A 13876-nucleotide genomic window follows, 5' to 3' on the forward strand; every position below is an offset into this window, starting at 1 on the left:
TAACATAAGTTGTTATTTGAGAAATGCATTTCGAACTGGTAGCCCTTCACGCAGTCAGTAATAAAAAAAATAACATTTAGCTTTAAACATCTTGGTGATTCCTGCGATGAATAATTTGATAAAGGGTCAACTTAGAGCAGAAAACAAATAAACACGTAAGTAGCAGCTCACACCGTTTTAGCTCTAAATATCTAAAAATAAGGTGATAACAAAAAAATATCCGGACATTGCTGTAAGTTAGATTTTGTATCGTGTGCACCTTTTTCCGAGTAGAGGACAGTGCTGTAGTGCTTTTTTCTGCCACGTGGCGCTGTGAGAGGTCACAGCATCCACACCAAAGAAGAAATCCGGCTTCTACTTCCTAGTTCATGTGTATACACACTGCACTGTATTTGTAGCATGCTAAGAACGTTTTTACTGTTTAAAATCTCGTGCATCCACTCACTATGGTTGGTGTAAAATGTAAAGAAGAGGCGAGTTGTTTCTTTTGAATTGAAAGTCTGCAACCTCAGTGGAAATGTTTAAATCTAAGCTTAAAACACACTTCTACTCTAAGCATATGAATAACCTATGATTTTGTTGATACTATCTGTGTATTATTTGTTATTGCAACATCTTTTGCAGTCAGGTCATCCCGGAAGGGGGATTACCACATGTGCGGTCTCTTCTCAAGGATTTGTTCATTTTCCTCAAGTTGAGGTTTTTGAGTTTTTCCTTGCCCTCATGTGGGTTTTAGACCAGGGGATGGTGTAATAATAGTCAGTGGTTTGCAATAACCTGTGCAGCCCTTTGAGACTCTTTGTGATTAAGGGCTATACAAATAAAAATGACTTGACTTGAATAAGAAAGATTGATGCGCTTGAGAAAATGGTTGGTTTGCTTTTTTTTCGTCCACTTTTTACCACGGAGAAGGTCACCTTACTCTACCAAATGTAAGTTCAAATGTCATCGCCTAATGTGTAGCTTTGTTTTTCAGTACTATGCTTTATCATTCAGCCTGCTTGTTAATGTTTTTGCATGGAACAGATGGAGAAGATAGAGCGTATTATTTTATTAAACATTTGTTTTTCAGTTTCTAAACAATACAGGTTACTTATACAAGCCTTAAACATACGTATATAAACCTTAAACATACGTTCCATACAAAATATAGCACTGGAGCAACTTACAAAGAAATTCAACTTGCGAACAATCTTCCAGGACTTATCTCGTTTGTAAGTAGGGCAGCGTCTTTAGTCTTAAAAGCTGCACAGACCACCATTTTGGAAGATCTAACATCCCTTGATTCTAGGTTGTATTGACTTAAGTCTAAAGATAATTAAAAAAAAAGTGAGTTGTATAGTGCAAATCCAAGCCAAAGACCTATAGCATAAAGCCAACCCATTTATATTCTGCAACATGTGGGCCAGGACTCACTTATGGACTGTTCGATTTGGAGTGGACTCGACAATGGCGAGCAGTCGCCGGACTAAAAACCGAGGTGACAGTCACTTGGGATCCTCAGGCCCCTCTGCCAGACCGCATCGGCGCCGCCGTTCCCTCGCGCCTTCCAGCAGACACTACCGACTCCCCCCCCTCACCCCACCAGCCTCCTCGCCGTCGTCTTTTGTCTACTTCCATCCGGTTTCCTAGTCCCATTCGTAGCGCTCCCCTCGTCTTTTCGTCTCTCCTTAATCTTCCCCTCTTGTTCGGTGTCACACTCGCTCTATGAGACGTTTCCATATCTCCGTTTTAATCCTACTTTTCACGCCACCTTGTCTCTTCCGCTTTGACTCTTGGAGACGAGAGCTTATTCTGGACTTGTGTCCTTGCTTTTTTTGTCCCAGGGGCGCCGTCCTGCCAGCGCTGCCATCCTGTGGGAGAGACTAGTAGCCGAAATTACCTTTGGCACGTCTTGACACAGGTGACGGCGCCGAAGGGGGGTAGACAAAATGTAGCGCTAGCACGGGAGCAGGCAATACAATCGGTCCTCAAGGTGTAAATGGCACCTTGCAGATGGCACATACAGCGGTATTTTTTTATACAAGCATTTCTACACACGGGAATTAAGACAGGTGTTTGTTTTTTGTTTTTTTTTGGGGTTGTATTTTTTACAAAGTAAAATCAAGTTCATGAGCAGTGACCGAGGCGACCACTAGAAACCGCCAGGGTACTTGAAGTCCTTGAAAATACTTACATTTTAAAGTTGCTTTTTCAAGGAATAAAAAGTGCTTGGAATTTGGTGAAGTGCCTGTAAATGCTTTGAAATTGATGGCATGTTTCTCAACAAGTTTTTTTAAAAATGACGCAGACATTGCTCACTGGTGGTTTTGCTTTGCCATCGCATTTCTTATTTCCTTGTGATTAACGGCAGCTGGCATTGCTTTGTATGGCATTGTCCTATGAAGCGTAATGGCCCCCTACGGGTCGTGCCAAAGAGGACAGGCGCATGCTACACTTAAACAGGGCACTGTGAATTGTGTATTAGCGGAAGGATTACGTATCAATTATTATCATTGATTATGGGCCGTGCAGAAAATTAAGGTAGTGTTTCCCACTGGTAAATTGTAATTGGATGAACTTCCAACAACTGAAAATGTAAGCTTCATATTATTGTTATTTTTACCCAAAACTTATGCGATCTGTCTCAAAAATGTGTACACACATATTATTCAGATTTACACATATATTCACGATTTACTCGTGATCTTAAAATCCAATGGCATGTTAAATGCAGACACAAGAATCAAAATTGAATCTGTAAATCGCAGATATATTTGTGGCTCTGCAAAATACATGATTCACAATGGATTTTTTCTTTTAATGGTACTGGAGAAAATGAAGATTTGTCTTTGGAAGATCATATAAACTGCTAAAATTTGGCCATGAAAAAGGTGTAAGAACCCTGGACCGCTCAACCATCAGCTCGGTTCAGTTTGCGCATGCGCCACCCACCCAATTCCGCACCCTTGGCTATACTTGTAGTATACTTGTATACTGCAGCAAGTTCGTTTTAATGACATACCTTTATACCTGTAAAAATAGCTAACCTAACAGTGATAGGTTATTGTGATTTTCCTCGGAAATTACGTTTCTATTGAACACGATGTTTTAGTGGTTGAATGAGCCTATTTTAACCCCACTTCTAAGAAGTACAACATGGTAACTTAGTAATAACATATTAACCACACAGTAATATTATGCACAGTTGTCATTTTAGAAATACATATGACAATGGTAGCCCTTTGCACTCATCAGTGACAAAAATAGCTCTCGGAACTGAAACCCCTGATCTAAGTATTTGCCCATCTCATCCATCCATCTCTGAAAGCGACCATCTTGGGGATGCCTCAGTAAACGACCAATCATGGCTTTTCTTCCAAAGCAGGCTAAGCATCATTGGATGTTAGCCTGACCTAGCAAGAGACCCAGTGTCATGATTGCTAACTCTGGTCACCTGGAGCAATCATGTGGACGCCTTCTGATTGGCTAACGGTTCCTTCTTTAGCGCGCTGCGCCCAGACCTCTTCGTCAGAGGATACGATTGTAACTCTGTGTGACTCTCCTGATTACCTGTTTCGCCTAGAACTCTGTTTAGTTTCTGCCTGCCTCCGACCCGATCTGCTTCCGTCCCACGCTACGAACTTCTCTCCATCCCCGGTAAACTTGACCTGCTTGACTTCCGCACTCCGATTGGCTACTTGATCCGAAGCTATCTTCCCGCTGCTGCTGACGTCTGACAAACATCACACCTCCCGCAAGCCCTGTACGCTTCCCTAATAAAGAACTGTAACGAATGCTCTGGGGTTTCCTGGTCTGTTCTGGTCTCTTGACCAAGCAACATCGATTACATCGTTCCTCAACCCCGAGTCATAAAACATCTGCCCCCAGAGAAGGATAGGTGGATTTCCCTTTTAGCTAATACCCTTGGAAAAAAGTATCAGTCAGAATGGGGTGTTCATGTTGCCGTATAAAACATTGTTCTCAAAATATACTTTTAGGCGACTTCAACTTCAAAAACAACAAAGAAACATAGTTTACGAAGAAGATTGCTCAATATACCCTGTCTATTTCATCATTGAGGTCGCAGGATTCCAGTTAATGCCAATTTCTGCAAACTACTCTGGATGTGTTGCGTTCAGTGGCGTCTCCTTAATAGCGGTTGTATTTTAAACACTGCGCAAACCTGGCTCCATGCGATACCCGATGCTAGCGTGCAGAAAGCCAGACGCTCTCTTAATCCTGTTCTTGCCCACTATTTTTGTTGTATTCTTGTAAATAAAGACCATTCATTCAACTGCAATTGTGTGTTTTTATTGTAGATCTGCTGTTGTTATTTTGTTACAGTCGTAGAATCTCAGTAGATTAGGATGTCATTCTGAGGTAAGTTTGTCCCTTAGTGACTTTTATGAAGGTGCATAGCTATTTGGCGGATTGTCATGATTACTGATGCGAGGCACCTGTGCCCGCTCCTTTGACGCCAACTGCCTCGGACTCTGATTGGCTACCTGTCACTATTTAAACCCCCGTCTTTCTGTCACCTGTTGTCAGACCGTCTGCTAACCTCAATTTACGTTAGGCAAGCTTTTCGACCCTGACTCACACCTGTTTTGGCTCCCGTCTGTTTTCCGGCTTCGACCCATTTTCTGATCTCGACCACCTTTTTTGCTCCCCTGTCCCGGCTACCGACACCGCCATTGCTTGCCACGGAAATACCACTTCTGCGTTCAGAGCAACTTGCTCCCCGCGACCCGCGATCACCGGATGTGTGTGCAATCCTTTCCCTTCTTCCCAATAAAACTGAGAGAAACGTACGCAAGTGGGTCCTGTCTCTCTTCTGGTCTTGAAACGGATTTAACATTTTTGCAGGGGTTTCTGATCCCAATTAACCATGATAAACGAGGGATTACTGTACTGTAATAGTTAATGTTAAGCATTGACGATACAACCTTCAAAATGACCCCTGGCACGATTGACGCAGGTGACAACATTTAGAGCTAGCAAAGAAGCATACAATACGATTGGTCTTCAAGGTGTAAAATACACCTCACAGATGGCACATATTGTTTATTTGACAAGGGCGGGAAATGTGTGGCTTTGAAAATCAACAGAACCGTCTGCGGACGGTCCCGGCTAAATTGTTTATATCCTAAATTGAATTGATGTAAACACTGCCTGCTTCGGGCTTGGAGAAATGTTTGAAGTCAAACAAATAACACCTAACGAAGAGCAGTAGTGGTTTGCAGGCAGTCAGAGAACGATAAGGGCTGCATTAAAAAATAAATAAATGTTTAAAGAAAATCCTTATTTATAAGAAATTATTTGTATTCATTATATTTTTCTATTATTTGTTTTAATGGTTTAATTGAAAGTTAATTGTATTACATTTTTAAATATTACTACAATAATTTGCAGCATATTTAAAGAAGTTTTAGTAAAATCATATTTATTTGTAAAGCCCTTAATCACAAAATATTTCAAAGGACTACACAGGTCAGAATGACACCATCCCCCTTATCTAAAACCAGCATAGTAATACAAAAAACATTTTATTTAATTATTTTATAAGCTGCTCATTTTATGTATTTATTCATTTATTTATTTAGTTAGTTGGTTAGTTTCTATATTTTAATTGTATTTTAGGAGTTTGTTTTACTCTTATAAGAACATTAACATTGATTTTAAAAGCATTTTAGTAAAGATATAAACACTTACAATAAGCAAAAATATATTTATTAATGTATTTTTATTGTATTTTATTTATATATAGTGAATTTTTTAAGAGTTAGTTTTAGTAGAAGAATAAGAAAATAATTTGCAATTAATTTGGAAAGCATTTTTAGTAAAAAAAATATCTTTATTAATAGATTATTTTGTATTTTTTTATTCTTTATATTGTATTTGAAATGGTTCTATGAGTTAAATTTAGCAAAACAATAACAAAATATTATTTGGAGTGAAATAATGGAAAATTATTTTAGAATTATTTTTAATCCAAGAAGAAGAAAACATGTCCTAAAATGAGCAAAATTATTGTACTATGTATTCATTGATGCATTGATTCAGATTCATAAAATATTATTTGAGTAAAAAGTTTAATTAATGCTAAAAGTGACTTTATCAAGGAGATGTAAAAACACTAAAACGAACTAATTTTTCTATTCATTTATCCATAATTTCGTTACCTATATATTTGTTTACTATTATATATTTTGATTTATTCTAGTAATTAATTTTGGTAAAACAATAAGAAAACATTACTTTTATTAAAATAAGATGTTAAATAATTTAAGACGTTTTTTTAGTTCTGGAAGAAGATAAGTATCTTAAAATAAGCAGTTATTTCATATAGGGCTAACCTTATTTTTGTGTTCATTCATTTTCCTTCTATTCCTTTCTTTCATTCGTGTATTGTTCAGCTATTTGCCTTTATTCATGAAGTTAATATTAGTAGGAAAAAAATAAATAATATATATATATATATATATATATATATATATATATATATATATATATATATTATTTAGATAAAATAATTTGCAATAGTTTTAGAATTATTCGGAGTAGAAGATGAAAATTACATAAACGGAATGTGCAAAATTATCTGCCAGTAGAACAAAAACATATTACGATTGCCCAACTTATTTGACTACAGTTTTGAAGTGAACATATAAAAATGCATTCATTCTGTGGAAAATTGTATGTAGTTATAATTTATTTGGACATGACAGCTGATTTTTTTTATTTTACTTTGTAGGGTTTAAAAACACTCAAGGGGTCTCATATTTGATTGTCTTGTGGGCCGCCGAAGCTTAGATATGGGTGACGTTGGGCTGCATCCAGTTTTGCACATAAAAAACTGACTGTTATCAAATAATTTAAAAAATATATATTTTCTACAGAGAATTACCTCTATAAATAAAAATAACGATTATAAAAATAGGGTGGCATGGCGGATGGGTAGTTTGTGCGCACTGTGCGGAGGCCCAGGGTTCAATTCCAGCAAATCCAACGTTCCCGTGTGGAGTTTGCATGTTCTCCTCGTGCCTGCGTGGGTTTCCTCCGGGCACAAAAACATGCAGTTTAATTGGCCAGTTCAAATTTTCTCTAGGTGTGGATGGGCAAGTGAAATGTCTGTCCATGTGTGCCGTGTGACTGGCTGGCAACCAGTTCAGGGTGTCCCCTGCCCACTGCCCAGATAGCTGGAATGGGCTCCAGCACCTCCGTGACCCTAGTGAGGATAAGCAGTGCAGAAAATGGATGGATGGTAATAAAACTAAATCCAACCATCAAGGACTACCGTAATTTCACCGGGTTATAAGGCACGCCCCCCAAAAATATTTTTGTCCAATAGTTTCCATACATAAGGTGCACCGGACTATAAGGCGCTACAGTGGGAATGTAAACAAAACAGTGAGATAGTTCAGTCAAACTTATTAACCCCTTAACATTCCAACGGCTCTCAAAAAAGCAAATACGGTGTCTGTACGATGTCACCAATCACTCAAACGCGTCATTTCATATGTCATTAGGAAGGTTAAACTCTTTGGATTCAAGAAATGCCAACCATTTCTTAGTTTCTATTTTATTTTTTGCTGGCAACTGTTTCGACAGCAAAGTAAGAAGCATGTTCAGTTTAAAGGCTTCTATTTGCGCCTTATGGTCGTGAAAATATGGTACATACCGTGGATGTGTGTCTAAAAATTCATTGTTCATAATTCAGATTCCAATGCATGTCTTTAGCCTTTAATTTTCTAAACACAAACTGTACTTGTTGCAAAATATTTTAAAGTTACATTTAACTCCTGTGACATACGACTACGCAAACACAGCCATGTTGTGTTTTTTAAGCATGGTCAAGCAGATAAAACATGCATAACACACTGCAGAAACCCACCAAAAGATATTTGCAATGTGCATCCACTGTCTTTCAAGTTTCAGTTCAAAAGAAGGACACCATCTTCCTTTTCTCCACATCAAAATCTCATATTAACTTTGCATATTACAATATCCTTCCGCGAACCGTAACTGGTCCTCAAAGACCATGTTTAAGACTCCTGGTTTTAAGGAAAGCTGCTTTCGAAACAATCGGGATGTCTGAATAACCGAGGTCATCATGAGAATTTAATCAATGTCCTATAGCAACAGATCAGAGATCATCTTACGCTCCCACACCGAGACTAAACCTGATTTTAATGAGGATTAATTTTGACATATTCCAACTATCAACACATCAGACTGATAAGAAACAATCAATAAGAAGAAAAGTCAAATTTGTTCATTTGTTCAATAGGTTCCCACACATAGCTTTTGTAAAGGAGCACAATTTCTATTTACAAGATGCACGGATTTGGATTTTCCCCCCAAAAAATAACGGGGAGAAACGTTTGTGATGTTTTCGTTGTTATTACCTTACCTTTGTGGTTTTTAGCGTCTCGAGATCCTTGTGGCAGGGGAGTGTAGGGCAGAGGGCGGTTTTCGGATCGGGCTTCCTTGGACGGCTGCGAGGGAGAAGACATGCAATTCATTATTTCTGTGAAAATTGCTTTGACGGGATGTCAAATAGTCGGGGAAGCCCGTCTAGTACAACATCATAACAAAACTTCAAGAAGGATTTCTTATGTTTAGATGTTGAAAGGGTTGTTTTTTTTTTCTATATCCTAATGTCGAACAGACACAAATCATAATCCTGCCGGGAAATTATGTCAAGTCATGTCATGTTTACTTTTATAGCCCTTAATCACAAGAAGTCTCAAAGGGCTGTACAGACTACAGACAGATTACAGACTTCTATTACACCATCCCGTGATCTAAGACCTACATGAGGGAAAGGATGGAAACAATATAATTAACATCACATGAATCCGATATTTTTAGGACAGCAGAGGCCTCAGAAGCCTTGATGGCCCAGCACTGTGCAAACTACTCTCTTGTGTCAGCACATAAAAAGCAACAATTTAAATTGAACAAATATTTTTTTTGTAACAAACAACCTACTTTTAAGGCACCCTGTTTGTTATTTGACCATTACACGTCATTGTGTTGTGTCGTGCAACAGAAAACGAGTGCTAAAACTAGGGACTCAAAGAGACCAAACTGTACCATATATTTCTATTTTTTTGATCAGCATTTTGCAAGGATTAGGTTTTTAGGTTTTACCCGTAGCAGGAAGATGGCAGACAATTATGTCAGCTCCTTGAAGGTGATTTGCCGTAAATGTCAAACAAAACGAAGAGTTACATCGGTTGTTGTGCGAAACGATGCTGAGCAGCTAAACAACATTACATGCAAAACTCATTTTGTACGTTAGTTTGTTTTTCATTAATTGTGCTTTATTATATGTTTAATTTATGTCATAATTAGTAGAATTTGCATTTGGTGAAAGGAAAAAAAAACTCACATTATTGTATGAAGCTGCATAGGATTTCATTTAAGTTCAAGTAAGGCATCTGCCATCTAGTGGTGAAAAGTGAAATGGCACCTTAAAAGTACAGTCAAATTATTTGCACGAATTAGCATATTTATTCAACTAATTATTTGCACGATTTAGCATATTTATTCAACTTCAACTTTCAAAGTTTTTATTAAGAAACAAAGTGTAATTTTTTTATTTTGGCTGAGGGATAAAAGGCAACCTTTGCATTGCACTAATCAAAATCAAATTGAGTGGTGGGTCATATTCATCAAAGGTTAATTATGACTTCAACACATGTTGATTTCATACCAAACACCCTAATTTTATGTAAATATATTTTCAAAATAGGGGTCACAGCTTTCAATGCAAATGTATATTCTAAGATAGATACTCAACCTTTTAATAATTATCGATACCAGATACTGCCACCAATACAAGCATTAAAAAGTAATAATAAAATAAAAACACATTATAATGAATATTGAACATTTATTTATAAATAAAATAGTAAAAATAAGTTGTTGCATAATAATGATAATACTCATAACAATAATAAGAATTTAGTCATCATTTTTACAAATACATGAAATAATAATACATACATAGTAAAAAAATGATAATAGTAATACATTAAAACATTGATTAATTCCCCTCAACAAATAAATGCCTCATCATTTGAAAGAAATGTCTACAATTCCAAATAGTAAGGTTCCAAAAATCTACAATATTGTTCTTATTTGGAGTTGTTCACATTTTGTTGTCAATAATCCCCTCCCCCTCTCTTTTCATCCCAAAATTCACAATACAGTTGATATGAAAACCTCAAAAAGGGACCGATAGGAAAAAAGCCAAATCCCCAGTCCCCTAAATTTCCTTGAGACTATGAACTTTAAACACCAGCGTATTCAAACAAAAAGACAACAAAAGATTAGAAATAAATACATAAACATGTTAAATATTGCCATTCATTAAAAAGCAAATTTATTTGAATCACTTTAACTAAATCAGAAAAAAACACAAATTAATTAAAAAAAAATCAACATATATCTTGGGATATCAGGATCAAAATAAAAGTTTCTAGTTCCTAGCCACTTGACTTGGGAATAGCCCATTCCGGTATTGGCTACCACAAGTAAAGTTGGGTGTACGCTCAAACACTAATACCAAGTATTAATACTAGAAATGAAATTGTGGGAGACAGAACTGGAGTAGTAGTGGAACTGAGCAAGCGTGTTGATAAGAGAGTATTCGGTTGGTTTGGACACATGGAGAGGATGGATGAGGAGCGAATGTTGAAGAGGATCTACAGAGCAGAAGTGAATGGATGGAGACCAAGAGGAAGGCCGCGATTGACGTGGATGGATGGTGTTATGAGTGCACTGCAGGAAAGAGGTCTAAATATAATGGAAGCTAGAGCTCTTGTTGGTGATAGGAATGAGTGGATAGGTGTTGTAAAAGGATAGTGGGATGTTTGGAGGCCTTCTAAGAGATGGGCAGGGCACCTGTATGATGCGGCAGGGGTAAACCAGTGAAAGCTGTCGGGCCCTGCTCTTGAACAGAAGAGTGTGTTGTGTCACCCTGACCCGAGTGACATGGTCGCTTTCTGGTGTCCCTTTTCATCTGGAGGGATGAAAGCATGACCAACTTGGGTGACGAGGTGCCTAACTTGCTTGGGTGTTGGGGCGTTTGGGTTGGCCATGGTCCAAAAATGTTTGTGTGTGTTTTTTGCTACTTTTTCCCCTTTTTTATTTTCTGTTTTTTTTGTATGTGTTTGTCTTGCTGTTGGTCACCCCTCTCGAGGAATATGACCAGGGTAGATAGATAGCATTAATGCTCACCCACTCCTAGTATTTTTGCTCCATACTGTTAAGATATAAATGTAAATATCCAATTAAATTCCTCACTGATCGAATCAAAGGCCATAGAGTCGCTACTTTGAGCCCAAAGGCCATAAAATACAATCATAATTCAATTGATAACGTCATTTCCCAAAACGGGTCGAGAGTTTGTTGTGTTTTTATTCTTCAGCTCACTTTCAAGGTCCCAAACATCCTCCATCCTTCCCTTCGCCTTTTAACTATTGGGAGAGGTACTTCATCACGAGACGGCCGTATCTGATGCCTTTGCAGAAATACTTTCCTTTCCAGAAAGGAATCCAGTGGGCATTTAATCATAGCAAGAGACTGAACTGACAAATATATATTAGCGATAGTTTTGGAGGGACGTATTTTTTTTATTGTTGTTCCTCTACATGGTCATGCATAACCTTGAGAAATGCAGCGGGGCTGGCTGCTAAACGGAACCAGATTTATCACGTCGAATTGAAACAGATCACATAATGTGCTTCCAGATAGGATCTCTGAAAGGCATTAAGGTCGTATCCGGAGTGTCTCTCATATTACTTCAACGGGGAGAAAAAGTCACTTTGTTTCGCCTGTGCTGCTGGAATGCCATGAGGAAAGAAAGCGCTTAGGGAGCTTCATTCCCACTATGGAAGGACTTGTAAGAATGAGGAGAACGTATTAAATACACAAAGGATTTCCATCTAGCAGAAATCATTTTTGGACGACATATAAAGTACAAGTTTCCAAGTGGAAATCGACTGCGGTCATTTTTAGGCTACACTGTGAGTCCCCTGCTACATGCTAGCTAGTATATGATACAGAAATATGTTTCATTTGCAAAAACTTTTTCAAAAAAAATCAACATTTGAACCATGCTCTTTTGGACATTTATGTTCATTAATTTTAATTTGAACACAACACACTTTAACTCTACTTCTGATAATGACAACCTGTTAATAACATAATAATAACATGAATTGACCACTTTTGAGGCCCCTTCTCAAAGTTTCTTATTTCCCTTATGTTTAGGTTTTTGAGGTGTTCCTTGCGCGCATGTTGGTTTAAGATCAGGGTATGATGTAATCGTATCCTGTGCAGCCCTTTGAGACTTTTTGTTATTACGGGCTATACAAGTAAATATGACTTGACATAGTAACAACATAGTAATAACATGATAAGTTGTTAGTTTAGGAATGCATAGCAAAGCACTTAGGGAGCTTATTGCTCCTACGGAAGGACTTGAAGGAAAAATAAAAACGTATTAAACACAAAAAGGATTTCCATCTACCGTAAATTCCGGACTATAGAGCGCACCTGATTATAAGCCGCACCCACCATTTTTCAGGTGATTTGCCACTTTTGCACTTACACAAGCTGACCCTTTATATAAGCAGCCTGCGCCCGCATTAAAACTTGTGACGCAATCACAAGTTTAATCCAGACCAGGCTGTAAGTTGTGCCACTGTAATTACATTTGTAGATCTATAGTTCTTTTTTCTTTATCAATTAATAATTATCCATTATTGGTTATATCATGATACACTTGAAATCCAATAGGCCGAGACACTCAGGGGTGGGGGGGTGTTGGGGGGGTTGTAAGGTTTATTGTTCTATATTCTTTATCAATTATCCATTATCCGTCATCGGTCAAATCATAATACGCTACAAAGCCAAGAGGCCGAGACACTTGCTTCCAGCCAAGAGGCTGAGTCAAGCTCCTAGCCACAATGCCAAGCAGCGATCAGTGCGAATGCACCGTTCCCGGAGGTACTGCAATACCGGGCCGATGCGTGGGGTGGACAGAACAAGCTCTTATTCCATCTCCCAATTGCAAAAATCAGAGCCTTAATGCCCTTATGTTACACAAACCCAGACGCGATTCTAATGGTTACGTGCATCGGTCAAATCATAATACACTACAAAACCACAGTTAGTACACAATTCCAGAACTACAGTCGGCATCATGAGCGGAAAATGATACCCGTAATTAAGGTATGATGCAGACTCGTAAAGTCCGGGTCCCATTGAAAATAATCCAAGGAAACAAAATGTATATTTCTAAAGTTAAGGGTGGGAAAAATATATATCCACTATTGTCCGCTGCGACAACAGACCTAAAAAACAAATGTGTTTCACATCATAACGTGAAAATATTAAAATTTCCGGGGTCTACTGTATAACTTAATGAGTGGATCATCATTTGTTGGTTGACTTAGAATTTGTTTAAAATCGACTGCACTCATTTAACAACCTGTTAATAACATAATAATAAAATCGCAATAACATGATAAGTTGTTAATTTGAGAACGCTTATTAAACTGGTCGCTCTTTGTGGTAATTAGTGTTTGTGGTTTTTGTATTTTCAATCATGTAACGACAACAACAACACAAAATGAACGAATCACTTCAAAAGAAAATAAGAGATGGTAGGTTGAAACCAAAGTTTCAAAAGAGACCCGTCCCCAAAATAGCTTGGGATGCTAATTCCATCAATCATTGAAACACATTACCATATCTTAAATCACCATAAGATCATTTGATAGTCTATTTAGAAATGATCACATTGTTGAATCACGATAGAGACGCTCCCCTACTTACGACCATGACTTATGATAAACGGTAGATATGTACATTTTTC

At 37.7% G+C, this 13876-nt stretch overlaps 2 protein-coding genes and 1 pseudogene across 4 annotated transcripts in view; 1 reads left to right on the plus strand and 2 right to left on the minus strand.

The window, feature by feature from the left end:
- The window catches only part of LOC148354264 (uncharacterized), a 109807-nt gene that overhangs the window by 51435 nt on the left and 44496 nt on the right, over positions 1 to 13876 (plus strand). The window lies entirely within an intron of this gene.
- The window catches only part of lrmda (leucine rich melanocyte differentiation associated), a 451150-nt gene that overhangs the window by 39330 nt on the left and 397944 nt on the right, over positions 1 to 13876 (minus strand). Inside the window, exon 6 of the mRNA XM_088351883.1 lies at positions 8396 to 8480. Within this exon, the coding sequence (XP_088208009.1) occupies positions 8396 to 8480 (85 nt within the window). The remainder of the gene's footprint in view (positions 1 to 8395; positions 8481 to 13876) is intronic.
- Positions 12991 to 13080, minus strand: LOC148354266 (U2 spliceosomal RNA; annotated as a pseudogene).

Source organism: Urocampus carinirostris, chromosome 13 (assembly GCF_059441175.1).
Source record: "Urocampus carinirostris isolate Australia breed hairy pipefish chromosome 13, RoL_Ucar_1.0, whole genome shotgun sequence".
NCBI lineage: Eukaryota > Metazoa > Chordata > Actinopteri > Syngnathiformes > Syngnathidae > Urocampus > Urocampus carinirostris.